Genomic DNA, 27,163 nt, shown 5'->3' with positions numbered 1-27,163 from the left:
TAATTGGGTTGTTTTACAAATTTGTTATTCCCAGATCACGTTACTACTTTCTCTTAAGTCTTTCAGTTGTACTCGTAATTTTTATTTAAGGGTTAACCAAGTTCATTATTGATCCAATCCGAAACGTATTATAAAATCCAAGACTATGTTAACGATAAAGATGTATGGCGCTAATTCATCTCTGCATGTGCGGCTTCCCTGACAACTTGCGCTGTGCAAGTGTGTGTATCTCATTTTACACTAATAGTAAAAACTCAATTTTCTTTTGCATTGTATAGAATCTCTGTATACCTTGCATTATATAAACTTCTAAGCCGATTATTACTATTGTAACCGAGTCTTTGTAAGCTAAACCATTGTTGAAAAGAGTGTCCATGGAGTTTCTTGCCGGTTCTTCTCCATGAGACCCACTTTTTGGAACCGTGCAACTGTTTCATAAGAGCCTGCAAAGGCCTATTTGAAATAAAAACTTTTGATTTTCATTTTTTTTAAACAATTTTACTGCTAGAACAGGAAATTTTGGAGATTTAAGTTTGTACTGTTACACAGATGATACTATGATACCATATATAAATATAAAAGCCGTATCTCTAAGTCTATATGAACGCGACAAATACAAAAACTAATGTTTTGTACAGTATAAAAACCATTAGGTATCCTGAGGCTCACATCAGTGTATAATTCACTATGGTTTTATATAAATTGAGTGATTTTAAGGATTTTTATTTGAGAGATCCCAAAATGGTTTGAAAAGTACATGACCTCCACACAGGCGAAACTTCTGCAGTTACGCATGACAAGTTAAAGATTGATTCTGAGTACCACTGATTAAATCGTCACATATTCCGATTTGCCTTACTTCCTTACACATTTTTACATTAAAAAAATAACAAGACAAAGTTTCCGTTAGACGATTGCTTTTATACTAGTAAGCGCCATCTGTTGGACCGGAGATGATATTAACAGAAAGTCGCGCCGCTTTAATTTTTAAATAAATAATTTAAAAAATCTTTTATTTATATAATAGGAGGCAAACGGGCAAAAGACTCACCTGTGTTAAGTGATTCCGCGGTCCATACTCACATTGCCAAAAGGCTCGCGTGTGCGTTACCGCTTACCTTCAATTACAGTTGAAATAATAACTGTCACATCACACGTACTATACACGGCCTCAATACAAATACAATATAAAATCGATTGTAACCTATGAATTATATATTAATTGAGTATTGACTATCAAGTATTTTATGGTAATTGCTCTATTAACGAGTCGTATTCATATGTAACTAATAATTATTTGTTGTTGTAATATAATATTGTCGCTCGTCGTTAATCATTTTTAAAAACGTACAAAAAACTTTACTATATATTTGTTTTTCTTGATTTCAGGTCGACCTGAGCCCTCAGTTCGGTGGCTTGTTAACGGGGTCTTAGTGGACGAAGAGTATGAACACAACACGGGTGATGTTATAGAGAATAGACTAATGTGGCCAGCGATACGCAGAGCGGACTATGCTGCCGTTTTTACTTGCCAAGCTGCGAATTCACATCTGGTACCACCAAAAGAAGTATCCCTGGTTTTGGATATGTTTTGTATGTATTCATTTGTATTATGTAATATCTTACGAAAAACTTGTATATACAGCGTAAGAAAACTATCCAAAACGTAATATGGGTTAGAAATTGTTGACTCAAAGCAATAAGGTTTTTTGGAGTTTACTCCTTAAGAAACGATTTGAGTTATAAGGCCCGGTACGGAAATTTTATGAGGAGTAAAATCAAGTGTAACACGAAAAGTTGAGGCGTTACGTAGAAAGAGACAAACATATATATCTGTAGGATTGAACGTGTAAAAGAATGATTCCATCTCAATCTCTCTCTAAAATTGGATTTGTATAAATTGAACTATTATTATTATTATTATTTATATTGTTTTGTAACATACTTTATGTAATACGCTTTATTGAAGTAATATAAATAATCCGAATAATTACAAAGATATGTTTGTTTATCTTATCATTTTAGCAGATGCGTTCATTTACCCTTTTTTTTCTATTCGATATATATCATAATTATCGTTCGTATGGAGTAAACCCCAATCGTGCGTCGTAGCTGACACACACACACACACACATTTTTATCTTTAGAACGAGGCAACACATTTCTTTCCATAATGGGCTGTTAGCAATATGTTGAATATCTTTTAATGTGCCTTTGCATTAAAAATACTTAAAAGCTCACTGAATTATTAAATTCATCAGGCTACAATTATGCAACAAGGAACAAATACTAAACATTTAAATATAACTTCTTTAGCGGATTAATAAGCAACTTTCAGCCGTGTAATGTGAGCAGAAAATAAATTCTAGAAACGTCGAGCTTAATAATTGGTTTATATGTGTGGTACCTGTACGCTCTTGTTAAATTAAGTTTGTGGGTTTGGGTATCCGGAAGCTATATCCAGGATGCTCCCTTCCCTCGGTAAAATATAAATATGCGCTGGTGGGTCTGCCACGTGTCAGTATAATAAAAAAAGAAATCCATGTATCGATCAGACTAAGACAGCCCCATCAAAGGTGATATGTCCTAGTCCAAGCATTTTAATAATAGTAAAAATAAAATGCAACGGTTTGTGGTCTAATTAGACAACGGCTAAATTCCAACTACTAATCCTTGTGCCATTACACCGGAACACCACGTACCATTTTCGGTACGTGTGTCAAACTAAAAATCGACAACTATGATCCTTCTTTGACTCATACCAATTTAGCGCAAACATTGAGTTTGTCCGAACTTCCAAGTATTGCTTTCTATAATAAAATTTTATGCCTAATGTATGAAATGTATTTCTTCCCAATTACGCTTTTAAGATTATTAAGTAATAGATCACAGTGGCATCTCTAAACTATTCTTCTATATTGTTTACAGTAAGACCATTGACCGTAGAGATTAAGAAGCCAGCTGAACTGGGTGAAGGAGGTGTCTTGACGTCAGAGAGGCGGTACGAAGTCTCCTGTGAATCCGCGGGAAGCAGACCACCTGCAATCATCACCTGGTTCAAGGGAAAACGGCAATTGAAGAGAATAACGGTAAGTATCCATTGGTCTCTTTCTTGCTTTTACATTTGGGCTATGTTGACGAAGATATAGCTTTCATTCAGGATAGCATTTTAACACAGTTTTTTATAGCACTATGTACTATAAATGTTGATGTCAATCAGATCGATAAGATAAAGCAACGCTTATCGCAGTGGAAATTCTGATGTTCTTCAACGACCTTTAGTTCGGATAACTGAGTGTGAATGAAATGTAACTTTTTCTAATTACTGAGATAGTTACTATTGAGGACGTACGACATGCCTGGGTGGAATAGAAAATTGCTTTTTATATAACAGGCGGCAAACGGGCAGGAGGCTCACCTGATGTTTAGTAAAACCGTCGCCTATGGACACTTACATTGCCAGACAGCTTGTCAGTGCATTGCCAGACTTTTAGGAATTGGTAGGCTTTTTTATTCCCGAACTTTCAGTCGTATTGGTTCAGAAATGCTTCAGTGGTCAGCTGGTTCCATATTGTGTTGTTGCAAGGCAAAAACTGCCTTAAGAAAAGCTCAGTTGTCGAACGACGTAGACGTACTCAACTGTAGAGTATTAAACCGAACAATTATCCTGAATACTCTCAATGGTATGATATAGAGGTTTCGTGTAATTTTCATTCTAACGTTTGTCAAATTTAAATTAAGTTAATACATTTGTAAATAATAAGTCATTGCGATCGAAACTTTAATGGTGAATTTGTGTACTCCAAGGTCGGCAAATCAACATTTGGATTTCTTGGAAGTTACATAGTAATGGCGCTACTCAGCTACCTGTTCAAGTGCACCTGTGTTTTAGCTGTAAATTCTAACGCGACACTTTTAAAATAAAATATTTGTTCTGTCATATAGGAGAACTTAAGTACTATGCAAGGCTTTATTATTAGTTCAGTCCACGCGGACCAGGTGGCGTCATACGAAGTGTATTCAAATTGGATCGAATAAAATAGTTATCGCATCGATTTTCGATTCGAATCGCGTGATCGGGTACTTTGAAGCAGGCGTTGGCGTTATGCCAGTTTTCTTTCCATTGTTATAATCGCCATTCATGATTATTATAGTTCTAAAATAATTTCAATAGCTTTCGCATTTAACGAGTTCGGTAACGAACGATTACATTACATCGATTTGGATTAAACTAAATTGATGATAATGCTACTAACTATTTTAATCACCTATTTAAATTTTCCATTTGGATATATAATATTAAACTATTCAAGCATTTATTGTTTTAACTATCATTTGTTTTAAAATTTACATCGGCGTTGCTCCACAACTTAGCAACTTATAAGGCACTTTTGGCCGCACACCATTATGCGAAACCAGCTTCTCATTGAAGTATTTTCAACGTAGGGTTCATTATGAAAAAAAAATTACTGTAAAGACCGGCACCATACTTACGAACCTACAATGTGACTGGCTACCGTCTACGGCAGTATGATTTAATATCCAGTTAGCCTGCCGGTTTGACCTAGTTTGATAATAAAATAACAATAATAGTTTAGATTACTGGACGGATACTTATCACATCTTCTTTTAATTGTCAATCTGATCTTCCAACTTTTGTTAATGTTGAATGATAATAAGCCCTTTACTCTCTGACCTTTTTAACATACACGCTATTCTTGTAAAATATTAATATTCCTAAATCTAATACACGTAGCAAAATAATAAATTTATTAGGAACCACTTTGGTCAGGTTATCTGTCGACATAGGCCTCCCCCAATTGTTTCCACGTCTCTCTATCCTTGGCAGACCTTCTCCATCCTTTTGGTAGATCGACCTCCCATCTTTTAATTTGACCTTCTCGTTTTCTTTTCCCGTTCCTTGGGTACCACTCTATCACACCACCACGGCACCACTTTATAAAACCAGCTGCCATTTTAGGTGCCTTTAAGAGTGCGTACCTTAAAGGTCCCGTTCCCTAACGACTATAAGTGACCCGTGTGCTAATTTGCCTCCTGTCCTAGAAAAACATAAATTTTTATATTCTATTAATCTTAACACAGCGCAAAAAACATGTTAAAAACAGGAGAAATTAATTGAACCTATTAACTACCGACAGCCGTACGTCTTCAGCAGTTTCCTTACTAATTAAAATCTACAGTAATTGCTGTAGCAGCTTTATTATCTTTTTAATAAAATTATTTAATTTATCTCCTATATCTATTACTAATTACTTGAAGAAACTAAAACTGAAAATAACTTTATTCATATAGGTAAACAAGTATACTTATGAACATCAGAAAAGAAGTTAAATTAATTTTAAATTTATATTTTCTACCAGTTTGCATGTCAAGGGGGTAGAGCGGGTAAGAAGTACTGGCAAGAAACTTTCCGCCACTCTTTTTAAACGCTAAGTTTTATGTCATAGAAATTGTTTGAACTGGAGCAAATCAATCTCAAGGATTAGGATCATTGAAATATTCCTCAAATTTATAAAAAGCTTTATTAATTAATTTACGTTTAACGAAGGCTTTGAATTTATTTAGTGATAATTCTCTAATGTCGCTTGGGAGTTTGTTGTAAAAACGAATACAATTTCCATATAAGGAGTATTTTAACTTATAGTCTGGTTGGTTTTTAAGATTAACACACATAATTAATTAGTATAAATATTAAGCGTCTTTCATTTGTATTCATATGACATCTACTGGTTCAAATTAAATAAACTAATGGTGGCTTCACAAGCCCTTCCCGACAAAAAAGGCCCAAATGAGGATTAATACGAACGGATCCGGATGATACAATCACCGTAGCTAACAATAAATTAAAATCCGCCCGCGCGATAAGTAATAATAGTGAAAAACAGATTATGGTAAAAAACCGGCTTCACTGTGGACTTCGTACTTCGCTGACTCCAGTGATCTTCCGTCTTGCCCTTGCGATTGACCACCCCGCGACGGCGCAAGCCGAGGTTCGAGTCTCACGGGAGCCGCCCTTGCGCTAATCGCGAGAAAAACGAGAAAAAAAATGGCGTCACAAGTTGAAATTGGTACTACCGTCGCCAATAAACAAATTTTGAAATGTCAGACAAACATTGTTTATTTTCTGTAATTTCTTGATTCGTACAATAAATAATTTTACTATCTACCAACATCCTATAAAAATCCAACTAAAATGTATTATTTTTATTCCTTGCATGATTAATTACGATGGTAAAGTTTTAATTATCGAACGTTTCTGATCTTAAAATATATTATGTATATTAATAGGTAACAAAACCTATTGTTCCTTAGTTTATGTCACATGAACTATACATTATTTTATTTTAAGACTTCAAATGTTTCCCCTTATAATGGTTAATTTTTTTTACTAGCAATACTAATATTCATGACAGAGACGCTCTTACCGGCAAGGAAAAGTATGTAGCACTGTAAAATAGTTCTCATTGTTCTAGGCTTATGATGCGTTGCGAGGACACAACGGGTAGTTCCGTCTTTCCATCATATATTTCAATGTATGTCACGATATTGTAAACAGTCAAAACTGTATTCAATAATATATAAACGTACAAGACACACAAATACAGTAAAGCTTCACAGGAAGTTACGAATAATGGCATACGCACGTATACTATGATGGTTACCATCTATATATATAATTACTGTCAAACAGTACAAGCGACATTTTAAACTAACAAGAAACGTATCAATACTTGCGCGACAATTAACACGTACACCATACAGTTTACTTAAGCCATAATCGTAAGTCAGGCGTACACGATTAAGATTTAAGTGACCGCCCCATCGGTTAATGCCCCATTAGCCCAGTGTCTCCATGTTGCTGTAATGATTATAGAGATATGAGAACCATCTATTTCTGATTTGAGATGCAAAAAATGCTCTGGGGAATTGTTTGCTACGATATAGCGAGCTACTCAACTGTGAGGAATTGCATTGATTTGGTCACTGTTGTGCCTTCTTAAGTTCTTATTTGATTTTTACACGTGTATATCCTTTCCATAACATAGTTTCATAAGTATTTGATTGTCCTTGTTTTAACATGTCATGTTTGAGCATAAATAAAATAAAAATACACCTTTCCATACTATTCCGCAATTAAATATCACAAAAATGGAATCATAACCCCTCTTCATTATTATTACACCAAATTGAAACAATATCCCGTATCACTTAGGCCCCATAAAATATATGTTTGTGGTTCTACCGAATCCATAACTCTGGAATATTCCAATATAAATTATTTCAGTAAAGTTTTTTCTAGCTTCTATCTTCTTGACAATTGATAGGTAAGTTTTCTACGTAAGGTGTAATAAATTACTACTGAGTATTAGACGTCAACAAATCCAGGCTATCGAGTACGCAATATATTATAGCTTATCTTACAAGATATTGGCTTGTATATGGTTATCATACGTTAATCATTGATGGATTGGTACATTGCTCGCTACACACGCCTCGGCCATAACCGCACAGATGGTGTTACGCAATGTATGTAATGTAATAAGGCCGGGCCGCATTTAGTCAGTAATTATCGTCAATGATGAAGGCTGGCAATAGTCCAGCTAACTATAACTAGGGATGGCTCCAATATTTCATATCGATGTATCGATCTTTTGGCGGACCATTAAATTGTGGAGCAATCGGAAGTTAATTTCGCGTCGGATACATCGCTGATAGCTGATACAGGGATATTTTATAACATTTTGTCGGATATTAAATTGAAAACAATATCGGTTTTGGGTATTGCTGTGTTTTATTGTTAGACGTACGGATGTTGAAAATAGTATTGAACTGACATCAAATGAATATGTGGCAACGCTATTTCGTAGGTGTTTGACAATTGTTTTTGTTTGTGTCCATAAATGTTTCGAACGTCCAATCTTCAACAAAATCCGTTCTTTAGTTTCAGAGCTCTACACAGATATATTTTTGGACATATACAATATATATCTAGGTAGGTTTTTTCTTCCTAGGGTTGCCTGGAAGAGATCGCTTGCTAGCTATATATACACCACGTTGTATCCATTATAATTTATTTTGTTTTAATTTTAATGTAAGTTTAAATATCAGTGTTGACATCAAGTCAATAATTTTTATTTAATTTAAATTAGTTATAAATTAAAGACATTCAATGATGTATTTACCTCTGAATTTTATTATTACCATATATTTGTATCGAAAATGGAAATGTCACGAATTTAAAATATATCTAATTTCAATAAAAGGGACTTCATACATTCACCATTAATAGCGCATTGAATAAGCCAGTTAATAGCTTATACAATTTATTGCTATGTTGTCCAAATCTTTTTTAGCAAGCAAGACAGCAAGTTTGTCTTCTAATAACGCTCTCAATCCGAAATAGCTAAATTTGAATATTTCTTGCTATAGAAAAGTAGAAAAGAACCGCTAGAAGAGATCGCTCGGAAGCGATAAGGCCAGTTGCCCTCAATTTATTTAATTATGTCAATTGTACTATATTTCTATATACTTGCAACAAAGTGTTTATTTATTTATTTGCTCATGTGTATTCCTACAGCTACTCACTGAACAATATCCAAACAAATACATTATACACAAACGCCAAAAACGGAATACACATTCAAACATTAACATAGTTATGGTTAACAATTTTTATCTATTTATACAAAAATAAAACAAAACCAATTTGGACATTGAACATTGAACTTATATTTAATATAAAGGAAATATAACAAGGTCATTAATAATAAAATATACCAGAGATTTTTAAACAATTTTAAAACACTAAATATATATATTTACTGGTAATTTGTGTTATAATCAGAAGGTATACATGACTAAGTTACGTAAATAGTTTGTGTTAGACCGAGGAATTTGAAATAGTTGGCTTTGCCTTGTATTGTATAAAGAAGGGGTATAAAAAAGCGACAATAAGTGTTGCTAGTAAAAAAAATGAAAAGGAACTCATAGTCGTATACAATTAATGTTTTCGTTTCTGTCAAAAAGTGTTATTAACATTCTATATTTATTTTTAAATACTAACAGATTTTTGCTGTAAATACAACACAGTTAAAATAATTAAATAAAAAGGAGAGTCGATCTCGTCCAGGCTTCACGGTAAGAAAATAAAAGTAAGTTAAGTCAAAAAATGCAAAAAAAATATAAAAATACTTAGCAAAGCTAATGGAACGGAACAATGCAATTAAAAGCAGGAGTAAAAAATTTACAAGAAAAACAAAAGGGAAATATACTAAAATATTACGGTCTTAAAATCTATTTAATATTAATACATAATCAATATTTGGAGTATGTTCTTGTGACGTCACCAAAAGTGAATTTGAAAGTAGCACACTGATAGAGGCGCAAGTTTCGGTATTGTCGCAAAATCTGGGCCGAATTAAATTTCACTAATGATGGAAGAATTGCAAAATCCGTCAAGTACGCTGAGCTGCCAAGTCTACAAAAGTTAATATCGGAAGAACAAAATGGTTTCGTAATTATACTCTACACAGCCTAAGTGGCGCTTCACCCGGTAATTAATAAGGAAATATTTAAAGAATCTTATAAGTGTAGTAAGAAAAGTTTTCTAGAGAGAGCTGACTTGAGCCTTTAGAGTTTAGGACATGCCTGGTCTGGTCTGGTCTTGTGTTGAGGTGTTTGTTTTTGTAGGCCATTCTATCCCTGTTACTATCAGAGATGAAGATTGAGTCACAGAGTATCTGTGTTAAACTGACATCGGCTGCGAGTGTGTCAGTACATTTCTCCACAATTTGAAAGGCTTAACATACTAATAAAGTTTTAGATCAAGAGAGAAGCTCCTTTGCGCCTTTAGGGCCTGCCTTGGTTCGGTCTGGTCTTGTGTTGAGGTGTTTGATATGATGATGTTTGAGGCGTAATTGAATTTCTCCACAATTTAAAAAGCTTTACATACTACAAAAAGTTAAGAAGATGAATTGGCTTGTGAGGTGTTTTCCTTATAAGAAACTAAATAACTTCACCCGCTTAATTTAGTTGTAACATAATGTTTCATAATGTAAAGTCTTCATAGATAATAAATCTATTATCTACTACGTCGACTACTCAGTCAAATATAGGTTCAGTCAGAACAGCAGTAAATGAGAGAGTGCATTTAATCTAATACATTCATTTTTTTAACAATAATTATTTATATATTATAACGTACTTTTTTCACTTCTTGAGATTCAAAATCTAAACCAATTTGTAACATATTCTTTTTGATGCATTGAATATACTTTATAAAAGTATTTTCAGAGGTTTTACCAATATTTAGATAAGGTCTAGTCACATAAAATATAAATGGTTTCCTTATAACTTACCGCATTGCTGGGTTTAATATGACAAACCCAGGAATAAATGAACTTCAAATAAAATGAAACATTGGTCTAAGTGTTTTCAGGTAATCGAGAAATATACAAAAAACCATTTATGAATATAGGTAACATAAAGTACACTTACGCATGTCAAAAAAGCAATATACATTAAATGCTTCTTATTTTACATTTATTGCTAGTTCTCAAATCAAGGGCGTAGAACGGAAGAGAAGAACTGGCAATAAACTCTCTGCCACTCTTTTTGATCGCCAAGTTTTTTTTGTATTACACAACGTTTGTAAGGAGTTGCAACCATTACACCATGTTCCACATGTCATCTTAAGTAATAAATACTATAAAATAAATTAAAAACAAAGATTTGTCTCAGATTGTCAAAGATCCTCTATCAGCAGGAGGTATGGTGAAATAGGAGCACGCACTTACATTCTCGTGGGAACAACACGCAAATAAATAGTCGAAATTACTAACATCATCGCATACACCAATTCAAGCACAACCAGCCACCATAAGTAGCACCCGTATAGGCCAGTCGGCCGTGGCCTTTTTGAGTCTAAGGTAAGTCGGTTTCCTCACGATGTTTTCCTTCACCGTTCGAGCAAATGTTAACTGTGCACATAGAAGTCCATTAGTGGACAGAAGGGATTCTAACTTATGACCTCAGGGATGAGAGTTGTACGCCAAAACCCTGAAGGTTTACTACTGCTCTTTGCTTTTTGTTATAGCTTTGTGATAAATGAACATCATAATATTGAGTAATATTTTATTAATTTGGCAAAAGATTATAAATGAAAATAAAAGCGACAAGTAGAAACATGTTTTAATGACATGCTAATAAAACTTTTAATAGCCAATAAAGGTTAAAACAATGGAAAGAAATCTATTAAAGAAATTAAATAGTTTTTAATTTCATGCTTGTTTCAAAGTATAGCGTGAAAGGTTTTTAGCGTAGCAGACAATGCTGCGGTTTGGACCTAGACTAGGAGCAAACCTTGGAACTAAATAATTCATAATACTAGAAATACGTGGGTAAGTATAGTTGGATCTATCTATCTTTCACTATCGTATCATTTCGGTAAGAAATAACAAAAACACTTTTTGCTTTTATAATACTACTATTATGAAGTCTTATTATAACTATGACTGTATGAAAACCTCGAAAAATAATTACGCGCACAGTTACACCTCAATGAGACAGAGGCCTAATAAATGTACATTTGCCTGTAAACTGCTGCTGCTGTATTAATGTAAAATTAATATTGTGAATTCTCCATTAGTGTCCTACGCTAGCATTTCATCGCATATCCAATTATCGCAGCTCATTGAAAACTTGCCATTGAAATAACCGCAACAACTTTGCCCATAATAAACGAAACAATAAGAAATGTTTAGCACTTTTGTTATACAACGAACTTATGAATTTAAACTGTTTTTCTAGCTAATTTCGTCGTTATAAAACTGGAAAGAAAAATAGAAGATGTGTCATCTATGCGCTACGATACCGCTACACCGTAGCCAATCTCTACAATCTGCCTACATGATTCTAAAAGTAATATAGTTCTTTTTACTCTAATAAATGAGTCAGTAGCACTTAGTATTTAAAATTATAAGTGTCTTATTTAACTGACTTCAAAAAACCGAAACAGTGAAAGCTTTTTTTTAATTAATGGTATAGTTTTGTCTTATGTTTTTAACTGTCTGCTGTCTGCTAATTTTGATTCCACAAAGAATCTTTTATTAAAAATTGCTTGTAACTGATATTTCCTATCAACAATAACTTAACATGCGTCACATGTCCAAGCATATCAACCACTTATCAAAAACAAATTAAAGTAAAAACTATAGACGCAAAGTTTCGTCTAACAGTGTGGTGGATCCAATTACAGCGGCACTTTGTTCTCGCCGCAAACCACACTTCCGGAACGTCGACTTCTGCCAACTGCTTATTAATTTTTATACATTTAAAGAAACTTGCTGGAATTTTATGCGATTAAATAACGTTTTAAGAATGACAAAACTTACCAAAAATGGAATAATTTTAATTTTATAAATGTATTAACGTAAGTTTTTCTTAAGTTTATTAATTTTACTACTTTAAAAACTACGTGTTTTTAAGTCTTAAAGTATGAGTAAAGGAGTATCAGGTCACCAGCCTTCCATCGCGAATAGAAAATATTCAACATTATTAGGAAGACTTCAAAGCAGTGTTGACTTTAGTGTCCGACATCTCTGAAGCCGTAGGTTCGATCCCCAGCTTTGCACAATCATTGAAGGAAAATATCGTTGTGAAACCGGCTTGTCTCAGACGTGCTTACCTATTAGATTGGCAAATAATCATGAAACAGATACAGTTACCTGAGGCCCAGACCTAAAAAAAACTTGTAACGCTACTGATTTATTTAAATTTATTGTTTAGAGATACTTTAGACATACCAAACTAGTTTAAATGAAACTATATACGAGTTTTGTAAAAAACGCACTTTTACTTCCAAAAACAAGTTTCCTGTATCTATACTTTTATGTTAAAGCTAGATATTTTACGCTAGTTTAGTTGCGTTAGAGTAAGCTAGCTACAAAGGGCTATTCACAAAATGCTGCTTTGAAAATCGAATTGGATGAATCCAATGGATTGAAATTTGTCGTAAAGGTATTAAAGTGAACAAAATGATGCCGAGCACAGCAGGTTGTTCCGTTACCTACACATAAATAAAATAATATAATAGATCAGCAACCTTTCGAATAAGGCTACAGCCAAAAACCGCAGTACGGTATAGCATACGAATTAGATTTTAAATTATTACTAAAATAATCTTAACTAATCCAATAAATATCCAAAACAAAGCATATCTTAACAAAACACCCAAATTGCTGTTTAAGTTTATAACCCAAACTCAGAATGTGCCAACAATTAGTAGGCCAAGTGGATTAGCGAGGTGATTAGTGCATTCAGACTGAGAAACTCTCTTGAGAGGGTACAATTTAGCTAAGTCTTAGAGATATGGTCGGGTTGTGTAATTGTGCCAGATACGAGGAATGCATTGCTTGATTGTAAACAATCGATTACTTGGGTCTCAGTCTAGTTTATTGAAACCGAAATTTCGTCTTGAAAACACAACGTATTGGTAGGTATTTCTAGTACTAATAGTATGTAACTTTTTAGCTTATTCTGTAACGCTCTAGCAATAGTAAAGCACGTATCAACAACTAAAAACTTCTTGACCGGGGATATTAGCTCATTGTAGCGTAAACGTTTGGTCTCCGCGACTACGCGTTAAATCATTTTATAATCCCTGGGGTCTTTACCTAAAATCGACATGCTATATCTAACATAGGGTTCTAGTGCCATTCAGAAAATGGTTAGAGCGATTTTAATTGTATTCTTATGTTTCAATGTTTATGTATATTAGACACATTCAATGCACCATTGAAGCAACATTGATTGTATTCTACACGCTAGAAATTTAAGTGATGTTTATAAGTTTAATTAGTGCCTTTGTAACGTAGTGGCTTGCAACTCCTTTAGAAATAAGACCTATTGTAAATGATAACATTATTTTTACATTTTCAAAAGGTAAATAAATATACTTGAAAAACTTCGTAAAATGGAATTGAAATATCATTGTTAATTGCAAATAATTTAATATTAATTCTACTAAGTTTCCGTTCACTTCTTACTTACTTCACTTAATTAAATACAAATACCTTTGTTTATTAATGTGTTATTGGCATATTGTAAACAAACAATTAAGAAATTTTAAATTCTATAAAATATCTACACCGTATCGTTTCGTATAATGTTTTGTTAAATCGAATTTGTTGTAAAAATAATTCTAGTAACGTAACTCGAATGGCTGGCTCGTTGCCATTGTGATAATTATCTACTAATTTTCAACAAGAGTACGTTATTGATACTGTAAATTATGGGCTGAAAATATATACTTGACAATATCTAAGGTTATATTAAATGTACTAAGTATATGAGCAGCGTTGGCCTAGTGGCTTCACCGTGTGACTCTCATCGCTAAGGTCGTAAGTTCGATTCCCAGCTGTGCATCAATGAACTTGTATTTGGATTTATATGTGCGCATTTAACATTTGCTCGAACTATGAAGGTAAACATCGTGAAAAAACTGGTTTGCCATAGACTCAAAAAGTCCACGGCGTGTGTCAGTCACAAGAGGCATTGCATTCATTTGCATTGGCATTTGTTCATTTACTACTATTACATTGACAGATACAGAAATCTAAGACCTAAAAAGGTTGAAGCGCCACAGATTTATTTTACGTATTTGATACACATTTCTGCTTACAGTACATACAATTTTACTTATGGTATAACAAACACATAAAACATTTCAAAATCAAGTTTTCGTAGCTTTGCAATACGCTATGATTATTTTTATAAAGTGTTTCATGCCCTTAATTGGGCTTTATCGACACTATCTTTTACAAGGACAACTCATTCAAGAATTTCTACGCGTAAATATATACTTCTATATTATTATATACAAAGACATCATGGAACATAACGATCTAGCCTAACTTGGGACTAATAAGTAATTTAAGTCTAACCTAGTTTGCTAAAAAGGATTTTTAACAAATCGAAGTGTCCAATAACACTACTTACAGTCTCTATTTACGGGAAGACAATGTTCAAATCATGAATCATATCAAATTTGAAGGCCATATTGTAAGACAACCATGTGGATGAGACAAATAGACGAGTAAGCCTAGCATGAAACAAATTTTAAGCATTAAAAGAAGTTTTGAAATCCAACCTTAGATTATCTATAAAAATAACAGTCATAGACACATGCATACTTCCATGTCTATGCTATCATATGGATGCCAAACGTGGATTTTTAATAAGGCGTTAATAAATAAGATTGCAGTATGCTAAAGATCTATGGAGTGCTCGATTCTTCAGCTGAAAATAAAAGACAAGGTAAAAAACGATGTGATACAAAGCCGTACAAAAATAAAAGACCTAGAAGAAGAAGAATATATAAAAAAAGTTAAAATGGAAATGGGCTGGTCACATTGGCCACATTTGTGATGGCAGATGGGTCAAAAAGACCCTTAATTGGAATAGTCCAGTGGGAAAAAAAGAGAGAGGATGCCCACCAAAAACTTGGGAAGACGAAATAAAAAGGTTAGCGGGAAAAAATTGGAAAATTGTCGCAAGGAATCCCTGACAAGTGGAAGAATGTGCAGGAGGTTTTCACTCCGTCGGAGGTCGGAAACTAGGAAAAACATATCTGACATGAACTTAGTGTACCTATGTGTTTTCGAACACATCCTTTTTTTATTTTATTTATTTATTGTAAGGCAACCGTGACTGCTAATCAGTATTGTAAATCATGTTTATATCCGTTATCTTTCATTTGTATAAACTATGTTAACACAACCTTTTACTATTAAAATTTCATCACTGCGGCATTTTTAGCTGTAATGTTACGTAAACAGGGATCCTATCCGCTCGGATATTAAAACATATTAGAGATTTCCCGCTTCACTTGCTATACGGCGGTCTGCCATACGATTTGACGGCTCGTTGGACATATTTTTGTTGCTTTTCCCTCGGAAATTCGTTATATTTTAACGCTATTTTTGCATCTTATTTAATATTACTATTCTTATATCAATGATATTAAAAACATATATTGCTTGTTATTGTTTTTTTTTTTTAATTATTACTTTACAGACTAGTTTATACAAATGAATGTGTTTGTGTAACATAGATTGATCACAATTTCTCCGTAAACTTAAGTGTCGACATTAATTAAAATAATATTATAATACTTAACTACTGGAATTAATCATTTAACTTCAAACAAGCCATTATAATTGATTTATAATCTTAAACTGTTAGTTGAGCAGTGTTGGCCTAGTGGCTTCAGCATGCGACCCTCATCCCTGAGCTCGTAGATTCGATCCCCGGCGGGGCACAAGTGGAATTTCTTACTATGTGCTCATTTAATAGTCGCTCGAACGGTAAAAACATGACGTGAGAAAACCAGCTTGCTCTAGACCCAAAAAATCGACATCGGCCACAGGAGGCTGATCACCTGCTTGTCTATTAGATTAACAAATGATTATGAAACAGATACAGAAATCTGAGGCCCAGACCTAAAAAGCGTCATTGATTTTGAACTGTTAGTTACAAAGTGTGACTATAGTATTCCTGTTCACATTTATTTTAACAGACATCTATAGTGCCTTTAAATTCCTCTAGTTCTGTAGTGCTACTCTGTAATAACCCTGCCATTGTCCCTTACTTGCATACAGGAAAAAAATTTAACACCAATTACGCGGGTTAACATAAAATCACGAATTTTCTCTGCCCAAGCAGGTATGACGCCGAAACGAGAGAGCCGTTTATAGACAAATTTACAAAAGTTCTTAACTTTAATCTCTCATAAAGTCATAACTTTAAAAGCTAAGGCCGGAGTAAATGAGCCTAGGCAACTTACGAAAGTGAGAAAAAGTTTGAATTTTCCATCGTCGCCTGCGCCTTTAATCTCCAAAACTAATTGGTTTCGTAGCGCTCGGGTTCAATTTTTCTAGTGGGTTCGTTGTAAACTTCGTAAGTTTCTTTATGGAGCTTGTCTGGACAAGTATAGTAACCCACTTATTGAGCAAACAGCGGTTAGAAGAGGAAGATTAAAATTTATATTGAACTTGAATAGCTTTTGAGGGTCCTTGCAAAAACGCTACGGCTATCTTAACTAAACTTAATAGGGACTATACAGGTAATACGTTGATAAAGATTGAAGTTTTAAAGCGCTTTAGTAAAATGAAAGTGAGTTCAAACACATCAACATAATTATAGATAGTTATACTATACATCCGTCCAGTAATCCAGTATCTGGACCTAGATATGGGTATATCTGAAAAATGCCTAAATAGATTGGATAGGACGTTACCCTAAGTGAATTATCGCTGATTTATTATTATACGATTTTCATCTCAATACGTTTAATTTGTGTAAAAACAATAACATACTACAAACCTACACATTTACAAAGTCTAAATAAAGTAAACAACGAATTGAAGTGGCTTCAATTGTTCCAAATACATTTGAATCTTACTTATCTGTTTTCACAAAAATACTAATGTGTTAAATTGTTTACTAGTTTTATTTTACTTAAAAGTCTAGACGGCTTTTCTTAAAAATAAACTATTATTATAGAAAATTAATTAACAACTTAAATACAATTCCGCTAACGAAGTAGTTGTAAAAGCGAGTAATTTTAGTGTAAGAACTATCATAAGTTTAATTTTAAGGGGTTGACACGGGAAATTCATTCCGAAAATTGTTGCGAGCTTCCAAAGTTCACCGCAGTCAGCTCAACTTTTATTTGAAGTTGTTTCATCGTAAAGAAAGTAATTTGGAAAATACGAGAGAAATATTTTCGTTTTGTTTCTTGGAGTATATAAGTTTTGAAACAGAGCTTCTTTGGTATTATTAATGTGAATTTCGATTTCCGGGAAAGCATTTCATTTAAAATTTGTAACTTTTTAAACGATTTGAGTGCCGTTTTTGTTGTTTAAATGATGATTAGGCGCTGGTCGTATTCATAAACGTTATATCAACCTTTAAATAGTGAAGTGTCTAGAGGTTTAACGTGTAATTTTTAACTAGCGTTCGTGAGTGCTAACTGCTTACTGAAAAAACATCGTCATGACGCATGATTTAGACTTATAAGGAATTTTAAACACATTGAACTACAATTTTAATAATTAAATATTATTAACCTCATTATTATTATTAATTAATTAACAGTCAGGAAATACTGATTAATCTATAAAATTATTAAAACATACAAAAATGACCGATTAGAACATCAAACCCCTTTGCTAAAAAAATTTTTTTGTTCATCTACAAGGAGTATGTATGTATACATTAATACAAGAAATATAATTTAAATATATATTGGTATAGGCATATTTTTTTTTAGTTACTTAACATGGTTTAATTTATTTTTCTGTCTTAAAGACAAATACTTAAAGTCAATTTTTTGAATTAATTTACTATAAACGCCATATATTTAAAATTCGTTCTTCGTTTACTTCACTTTTGTTTTTTTTTATCCCTTTGTGATTTCACCATCTCGTAGCGTGATTGCTTATAAGCGAACAAGGCCACGCGTTGAACAGCTTTTAGATTTATTATTTTGTTTTATGTATATTGTTACTGTTCTAGGGAGGATAATTAATCCACACAAACCCAAGTAAAATATATATTTAGTAGATGTCACTTTGACATCAAATATTTCAATAATCACAAAACACGTCTATCAAACAATTGTCGCTCGTGTGGGTCCCAGATATCATATCGGTACAATGGCTCCCGTAGGAGCGATCTCGGGACCACAGCAAAGTTTGTTGATAGTTTGTTCTTGTTTCGCTTTTTGTATAATGTGGGTGATATCAACGGGTTTGATAAGAACACTGAAACTTTACCGTAGATTAGGTTAAATGTTCATAATATATACTATCAATTGAATAAGGATTTTTTTATGTTTTCACGATTATTGAAATATAAATTAATAACCAATAAATAACATAAAACATTTAGTTATCGTAAAATAATGTACGTCTATGAATGTGAATAAAACAAATATTATACTATCTAGCAAATGTACATTTACTGCCAGTTACGAAATCAAGGACGTAGAACGAATGAGAACTGGCAATAAATTCTTCGTAACTGTTAAATTAACAAGGGTTGTTTTTACAAAATATATGTTAATAGCTGCAACCATTACATCATCGTCAAATAAAAAAATATGCTTTTATATACTTCAACAACACTTCTTTCATATAGTTAATTGCATAATTTCCACACATCGTTTGCGATATACAATCAAAAATATATTTCATTTTTGATATTCACTAGTATTATAACAATATATAATGTAGTTATGCCATAAAGTGCATGTGCGGTGATGCTGGCACGTAGCCAAACCTACCGTAATGCAAATGATTCCGACTTACGCGAAACAAGTCAAGTGTGACTCGGCCTAGGTGGAATTCTTACAGGCAAGTTACATTTAGAATCTCATTAGTGAATGACAACAATAATCTGTGTGATGTGTATGCCTCAGTAAATCGTTATTGTTAATATTAGATACGAAATCGTGATTATATGAAGTACGTTTTCTCAATGGCATTGTATTATTTATACCTTTATAGGGCCCATAATTTTATATTCAACAGCGTACATGTATCGGTAAATAAGTTATTAATTTCTTCCAGGTCCTATTGGACAAAAAATTATGCATACTTTGTGTGACTTAAAACTCTTTTATGAATTATTGTAGTATGTAGTTTAACTTTATTGTAGTACCTACGGTTTACGGTTAGTACGGGTTTAAATTATACTTTTTTATTAAAACAAACGTGTTATGCAGGTTTTATCAATTTTATATCAAGCAACGTTAGATTTGGATAAAATCGGGGTTTTCTTCTTAAAGTACTACACTGATTTTCATTGATTTTATTTTCGTCAGTATATATAAAATAAAAAAGCTAACTTTAAAATCTGCTTATTATTTTTTGCAACTATCATTTATTATATTTATAAGAAACAAAATTCTTTAGCATTAAATGTCAGTAAACTTTAGGTAGAATTCATTACATAGTATATGGTTTCAATTTCAATGTGATTACAAAAGCCAAAAATATGAAATTGGTTGGTTACGGGAATTTACAAAAGCGCTATACGTTGCTGTGAGTTACGGTAGAAAATAATTTTATATTTGTTACCACCATTTAACTATGAATTTTGTATGTAAAATTAACATATATATTGGTGACCGAGTTTCTGGATCTTGGTTCTACTTTCTTTATGTCTGTTACTTAACGGCATAGTGAATATTTAAAAATATATATTTATGATATTTCCATTATATTGTATTTTGCCATTTTATTCATCAGAGATTAGGGCCCCCATCGAACAGCATTGAACAGATATTATTTTTAAGTGTGGAAAGGTGAATAATTAATATTTTCGCTTAAACCCACATAATATAGTATCATAAATGAGTTCAATGACAAAAGCCAAAATATTAATTTTTTCAACCATAGAGGAAAATCTTTTGAAAAAAATATTTGTATTGAATGTTTATAGAATTAATATAGGAGTTTCCGCAGAGGAAAACGTCTTATACAAAATTACTGTGACAAACTGTCAATGGTTCGATACAAACTCGAAAAAACTCCTTGAAAGGAATTTAGTTGTGGCCCAAGTATGCTTTATGAAATATATTCTATGAAAAAATTATGCTCATATCTTATAATATAAATATTATTTTGAAAAAAAAACGGTGAAATAATATTAACTTCATGTATATACAAATAAAAGTGTCCGGTGAAACAATTTCCGCTTTCATGGATATTAAATTAATAATTGTTTTTGATCTCTTTCGAGTAGAGACTCTTGAGTCGCGAGGATCAGTGCACTTGGCGCTAATTAAATATTTGAATTAGCGCCTGCTAGATAATATGGACCACAGAGTCGGTGATTTCCTCACTCAATGAATGCGAGGATACGCTACTAGCAATGGGAACACTACCCCATCGACCAAACTTTTAAAAGTTACTTAAGTTCTCTTTAAATCAATATTTAATTATTATTAATATTATAAATGCTCTTCATTATTTAAAACATCTCGTCAGTACTAAAACCGGCTTCAGCACTACTTAACTTCTACTCTATAAGTACAAATTTCTCAATTTTTCTTTTCAAATTTCACCAAACTCCTGTGAAATGGCTTACCAATTTTTATGAAATTGTTTATGTATTCGAAAGATCTGATAATAGACCGTATATTATTTTTACACCCCTAAGTGGGTGGCCCAAAATGTTAATTTATTATACACTACGTTACAAAAATCATTTATAGTAATAATTTCTGAATTATGTTAAGGATATGATATATTTTTTACTTATCATTTAACAGAAAATACTTTAACAACCCCGTGTAATAGTAGTAGCTTTATATGGCAAAACATAGTATGACGGGTCAGCTAGTTATATATATACCGCAACGGTTTTATATGCAATTACGATGTAATGCTTTTAATACCCGTGGCACTGATTGTCGCAACCAAACAAATTGTTTTTGACTGAACATATTTTATTATTTATTAATTCTCGAAATGTTTTTTTACCAAGTATATTAAGCAACCACCATTTTATTTAGATTAATGATTTTAATGAACTCATATAATTATCACTTTGTTTGATAAATACATGTTTTTTTACTATACTGAGAGTTTGCGTAATTTATTTTATAAATCGTTTTTATACAGTACATAGGTATGTTAATTTAATTAAATTATTTAAAATTTAATTAGATAAAACGCTCTAACAAGTGTTCTTGAACGATAAACTTATTTTTTTTAGATTATATTTACTTAACTTATGTGAGTGGGATGTGGTCTACATTTTTTTTATATACATGTGTTTACTACGACATCATAGAACATTACGATCTAGCCCAACTTAAGACTAATAAGTAATTTAAATCAACCTAATTTACTAAAAAGGATTGTTATCATAATTAAGTGTCCAATAACGCTCTTAAAGGAAAGACACTCTGTTCTTGTGTTCAATTTTTTTTTCATTCAGTGTTTAGCACTTAATATTAAAGTACACTAACACTAATTCACTAGTTCAAATGGTTTTGTTCTTTTCAATCTTCTCACTAGGCCTGTGATCTACATATTTTTATTTTATTTTTTGTCTAATAAAAAAGGAGATATCCGACATTTACGAAATTAAAAAAAAATACACTTTTGACATCCTGAACCGCTACAAAAACCCACAGGTACAATATTATCCATTCATTAAGCGATACCCTGTAAACATATAATAACTCAAAATTACTGAAAGAATTTTGTTTCGGATTTTTACCAATAAAAAGTGTCTGAGGAATGTGTATTATTATAATTTTATGTAAACTAAAATATTGTTGAAAAGAGCGCAAACACTAAAATACTTGAAACCCACACGAGCTCACCGCGGAAGCTTCTACGATAGTAATAATATGTTTCAAAAAATAATATATAAAATAACTTTTTGTACTATTTCATTTATTTCCAACTTAAAAAATGTACAGTTAACAGAGCTCTGCTTGAATTAAAATACCCAGATCTCAAATACCTAACCTAAAAGCGCTGAAGACATGGTTCCTATGTTGTATTGATACATGACTAGTCTAATGCCTAGAAAATTACGAATTTTCTAGAAATTATTAATTGAGTCGATCGTCATATAGTGTTATTAGATAGTCCTAAACCGATATAGTATTAATAATACTGTATTTTAATAATTACTTTCAATGGTTTAAAATGTATACACGCAGTTACTGCTATCTTTACCCTAAAATTAGATGAGTATGAACACTAAATAGGCGAATTTTATTCGATATTTAAAGTCCTATTAAATAAAGAAAAGACTAGACTATACTAGATAAAATGTTATACTGAAAGTCACAATAAATCGTACGAAACCTAAATCAAATAAAGAAAAAAGTCGGTCAGCTAAGCCGTTCTCTTAGAGTAATTAAAAGAAACGTATGAAGGCGTGTGAAGGAGGCTTAGATAATGTAATCCACGACCTCATTAGCTCTATGCCTTCCATCAACTGAAAGAGGATTTTTCCATTTCATTACTCCAGGCCAAAAGTAATTGCATGCATATGGGTCAAATTGTCAGTAGCAATTCATGCCACTATGTCCGTATATAATTAACATCAAGCTCAATTAATATAAATACAAAATTTAATTATATATTCTTAATGATATTACATTCTTATAAAAAGTGTAAAACATTTGTTAAAAAACGTTCGTTCTCTCGTTTTTGACAATTCAATTATAATCTAAAAAGTTAGAAGCTTAAATTTGTTAAAAGTTAGAAGCTAAAATAACGATCCGTTATTAAAATAGGGTTTAATGTAGAAATACGCGTCAACAATTTTAAAACATGAACTTAGGCTTACCTAGTACCAAACACCGTAACACCGTAGCAAACAAAAATTAACTCGTACTACTACAACTGTCCACTCTGCTACTGGAATAAGTGAGTTAAAATTCGAATAACAATTTAATTCCTAAGTTTTCTAAATGCAATTAATACTTAAGAAGCTCTCAGGAGCGCAATAAGTTCTCTATTGTGCTAAACTGAGTCCCTTTGAGTCCAGCGCATCTGCCCCAACTAGTTCCGGCTGAAACTTGTCGGATTTCCCCCGAGAGCTGTTCAACTAGTCGCTCCGAAATGGTAATGGGTCACTCGCGCGGCATGTTTCAATAACATACATAACTGAATTGGATTTGTAATCAACATCTGTTGTTCTTAATAAAACAATAAGCAAATATAGGTAACTGCAATCAGGCGATGAACTTGTATGAATAGCATACATATTGAAATATCCATTAAATGTGTAATTATGGATACGCTTTCAATAATATTTCACTCATGTGAACGAACAATCACGGTATTAGAAATTACAACCTCGAATTAATATGAATAAATGTGTTTCTGGCTTAAAACAACTGTTTAAGAGCGCATTAATCGAATTTTGGTTGAATTTTTAAAGCAAATAGTCAGGAACGACTTAGCAAATTTATTTTGGAATGATCCAGGCAAGTTGTATGTTGTATTGTCATCCCCTCAATCACAGTAATGATTTTTGCATATTTATTAAATTATACTATATATTAATCTGATAATGATCGCATAATTAATGAAATTAAATAATCAAACAATCTCATAAATCTTAATCTAATAATCTTAATATTAGAAATTGGAAAATAACTTATATAAATTTAATTTTTTTGATTCTGGCAGTATTTCCTTGGTTTATTGCAATACATTGTACGAGGAAAGTTCTGGTATCATCAGTACTATCTACCAAGCGCTAACATAAATCTTTAACTGAATGATACTTTTAATATGTTATGACCAAATACAGTAGGTTATTCATTGTTATACATAACTGTTGACGATTATGAAATGTTTATATTTCAACCTATAAATTAATGATATACTATAGGTGTTTATAACATTAAAAAAAACAATTTTCTACCTCATTGAAGCTATTTATTATTATAAACTTATAATTATTTTACATAATTTTAATTTTTTTCCGACGTTTCGCGTGCTTTACTGCGTGCGTGGTCACGGTGATAATTATAAGTTTATAATAATACATAGCTTCAATCCGGTAAAAAAGTGTTTTCTTTAAATGTGTAAAAGCTAACAAAAGACAATACAATATTTTAAATATTGTTATATTGTATATAAATTCAATTATATTTATATACAAACTTGTCATCAGGTACCTTTTTGCCTTTTAAATCAACCGTTTTAGTTATATCTCCCTATTCTGGCGTCATGCTGTTTCTTTTCTACCACCATCTATTTGTTCAATCTGGCACTTCAGTTATTATTTTACTCCATCTCGTGCTATAGAAATTTATTAATCTTGTACCAAAACATAAGGTGCTAACTCTCATTTCATCATAGACAAAATAATAATTTTGTTCAAAGATTTTTGATAAATATTTACGATAACCTATGGTATTCGAAATTACATATGAAAATGGAATTAAAACGGCACACGTTGAGTAGTGGTAATGCAGTAGACGGATTGGCTCCACGCCAGCCGTCCGGTGCAAGGAATGTCCGAAATACGACCGTAATCAACTCCTGAAAATGCGTTTTGAATTTCGTAATTAGAAACAGTTGCGCGGGAAATGTGCCTTCACCGCAGGTAACTGTGATCGATTAAAATCTTTCCATATTTCATTCCGCGCTGAGTTCACGGATTCTTTTTCTTTTGATTTAGTATCGCAAGGACTAATCCTTACGTAATTCGTTAATTAGACTTTAAATTACAAATTTCCTGTGTATTCCAAGCCAAGACAGTACTTCAGTTCAGGCAACCGTTTGCATCTCTAAAAAGCGCAAATTTGGCTTCACATAGAATACTATTCTCACCGTTGGGCGGATAGTACCAGCCTCTTGTACTTGACCGTATTTAACGAAGAGCGTGAATCGTCGAAGCCTTTCCGAGAGGATTGATCCCATGGCGTTGCGTATATAGGTGGCGTCTCTCTGCGTTTCTACCTCATCTACCATGGAGAGGATTCAGAGTAGTAATATGGATTAATACCTGCAGATGCGTTTTATTACCGAACGTCGCGTCGAGGCAGAATACGTAATGCCACCCGTATTACATCTACGTCAGTTACACAAATGAGCGTTTTTACGGTGCTCTCCTGTCCTTGTCTGATCTCCTGATTCGCCTGATTTATATAAAAGGCCTCCATTTGCCTGTTATATAAAAAAATACATATGAAATCTATACATAATCGTGAATTATCTACATCCATGATCTGCGTTATTACGATGAGTTGCCAACATCACACCAATATATATATATAAACACTCCAAGTTGATAAGAATCATATTCAGTAAATAATTTCTATTTGTCTGTCAAAAAATAACAATTTATTTTATTCAGCTGTTTGTGTGGGCTATTAATTTGTGTCAGCCACTAAATAAAAAACAAAAATAAGTATAACTGTACTTTGCTTTGTATTAATTATAGTATATAAACGTTTAAATAAATATTGTACAACCATTATTCGGGAATTACAATTAATGAAAAAATTACAAGAAAATTACAAGGGTGTATAAAATAAGTACAAAACAAATATTATATACATTAACGACCGAGAGTTTGAAACCACATCACCGTTTTCGTCCAAGAATACAGTCATCCATTTGACATAATCTGGATCATGGAAACACATATGTATTGAGAAACGTGAAACGGATAAAATATTTCTTGCCGCATATTATAATAATTTACGTTATATTAAATATAAATATGTAAAGACGCTGTACTTTTCAAGCGAAAACAAAAATGAAAGAAGCTTGTAGTAAAAGTATTGGAATTAAGCTATTCCGTTTGCCCGCGAGTTTTTCCCGAATGGATCGACAAACACTAGCGCTGTTTGCTTAACAAACTGAGCTTTACGAAGAGGATTCAAACTGTTTAAAGAATATTGCAATTAAACTTTATATATTTTTAAAGATGCCACGTATGGAAAATATAAATAAGATGATAGATAAATCAATCTTTTGACCTCATAATTATTTTTATCAAACAAATAGTAATAATGACGTTACAACCCTATACGGGTCTTGGCATTATATAAATTTCAGATTGAATCCGTTTTCTTGATGATTTTTATTTCATAGATACGCCTTTAAAGTTATATCTGACACATGTCTTCGATTTTTGTGTGGCATGCCGGTTTCCTCGTGATGTATTGTTCCACCATACCAGGGTTAGCAACGCACATAGACAGAGAGTACAGCCGGGATTCAAACCTTTGACATCAGGGTCATCCCTGAGCCGCATACTGAAGATACTGAAGACTGTTCGCTATCAAGCTTAGTGGTTAATCCTCGTTAGCTTAGTAGTTCGATTACTGGTGATAGCTTCAGATTGGTCACACTGTAAATTTGCGACTCTTTCTTTTACTAAACTTACTTTTAGTTGAAAAATAATGTAAGTCGGAGTTTCCCTATGACACATTTCATGTAAAAAGAAAATTAGTTAAGACAATTATTTTATACCACTCTATACAAAGTCCTACGCTTACACGAAAAGTTATAACAAAAACACTCCTAACTTGTCAATCCCAGGAGAGTAGAATGATGTATGGACCAGTACGCTCGGCTTGGTCTTC

General features: G+C 32.5%; 1 protein-coding gene across 1 annotated transcript in view; it reads left to right on the top strand.

Annotated features, from left to right (window-relative positions):
- LOC123707498 (nephrin) overlaps positions 1-27,163 on the top strand; it is a 354,939-nt gene that overhangs the window by 208,672 nt on the left and 119,104 nt on the right. The window contains exons 6-7 of the mRNA XM_045657591.1: positions 1,390-1,593; positions 2,929-3,089. Of these exons, the coding sequence (XP_045513547.1) occupies positions 1,390-1,593; positions 2,929-3,089 (365 nt within the window). The remainder of the gene's footprint in view (positions 1-1,389; positions 1,594-2,928; positions 3,090-27,163) is intronic.

Source organism: Pieris brassicae, chromosome 3, assembly GCF_905147105.1.
Source record: "Pieris brassicae chromosome 3, ilPieBrab1.1, whole genome shotgun sequence".
Taxonomy (NCBI): Eukaryota; Metazoa; Arthropoda; class Insecta; order Lepidoptera; family Pieridae; genus Pieris; species Pieris brassicae.
Note: the sequence above shows the minus strand (reverse complement) of the source record. Positions and strands in the feature narration are given on the sequence as shown.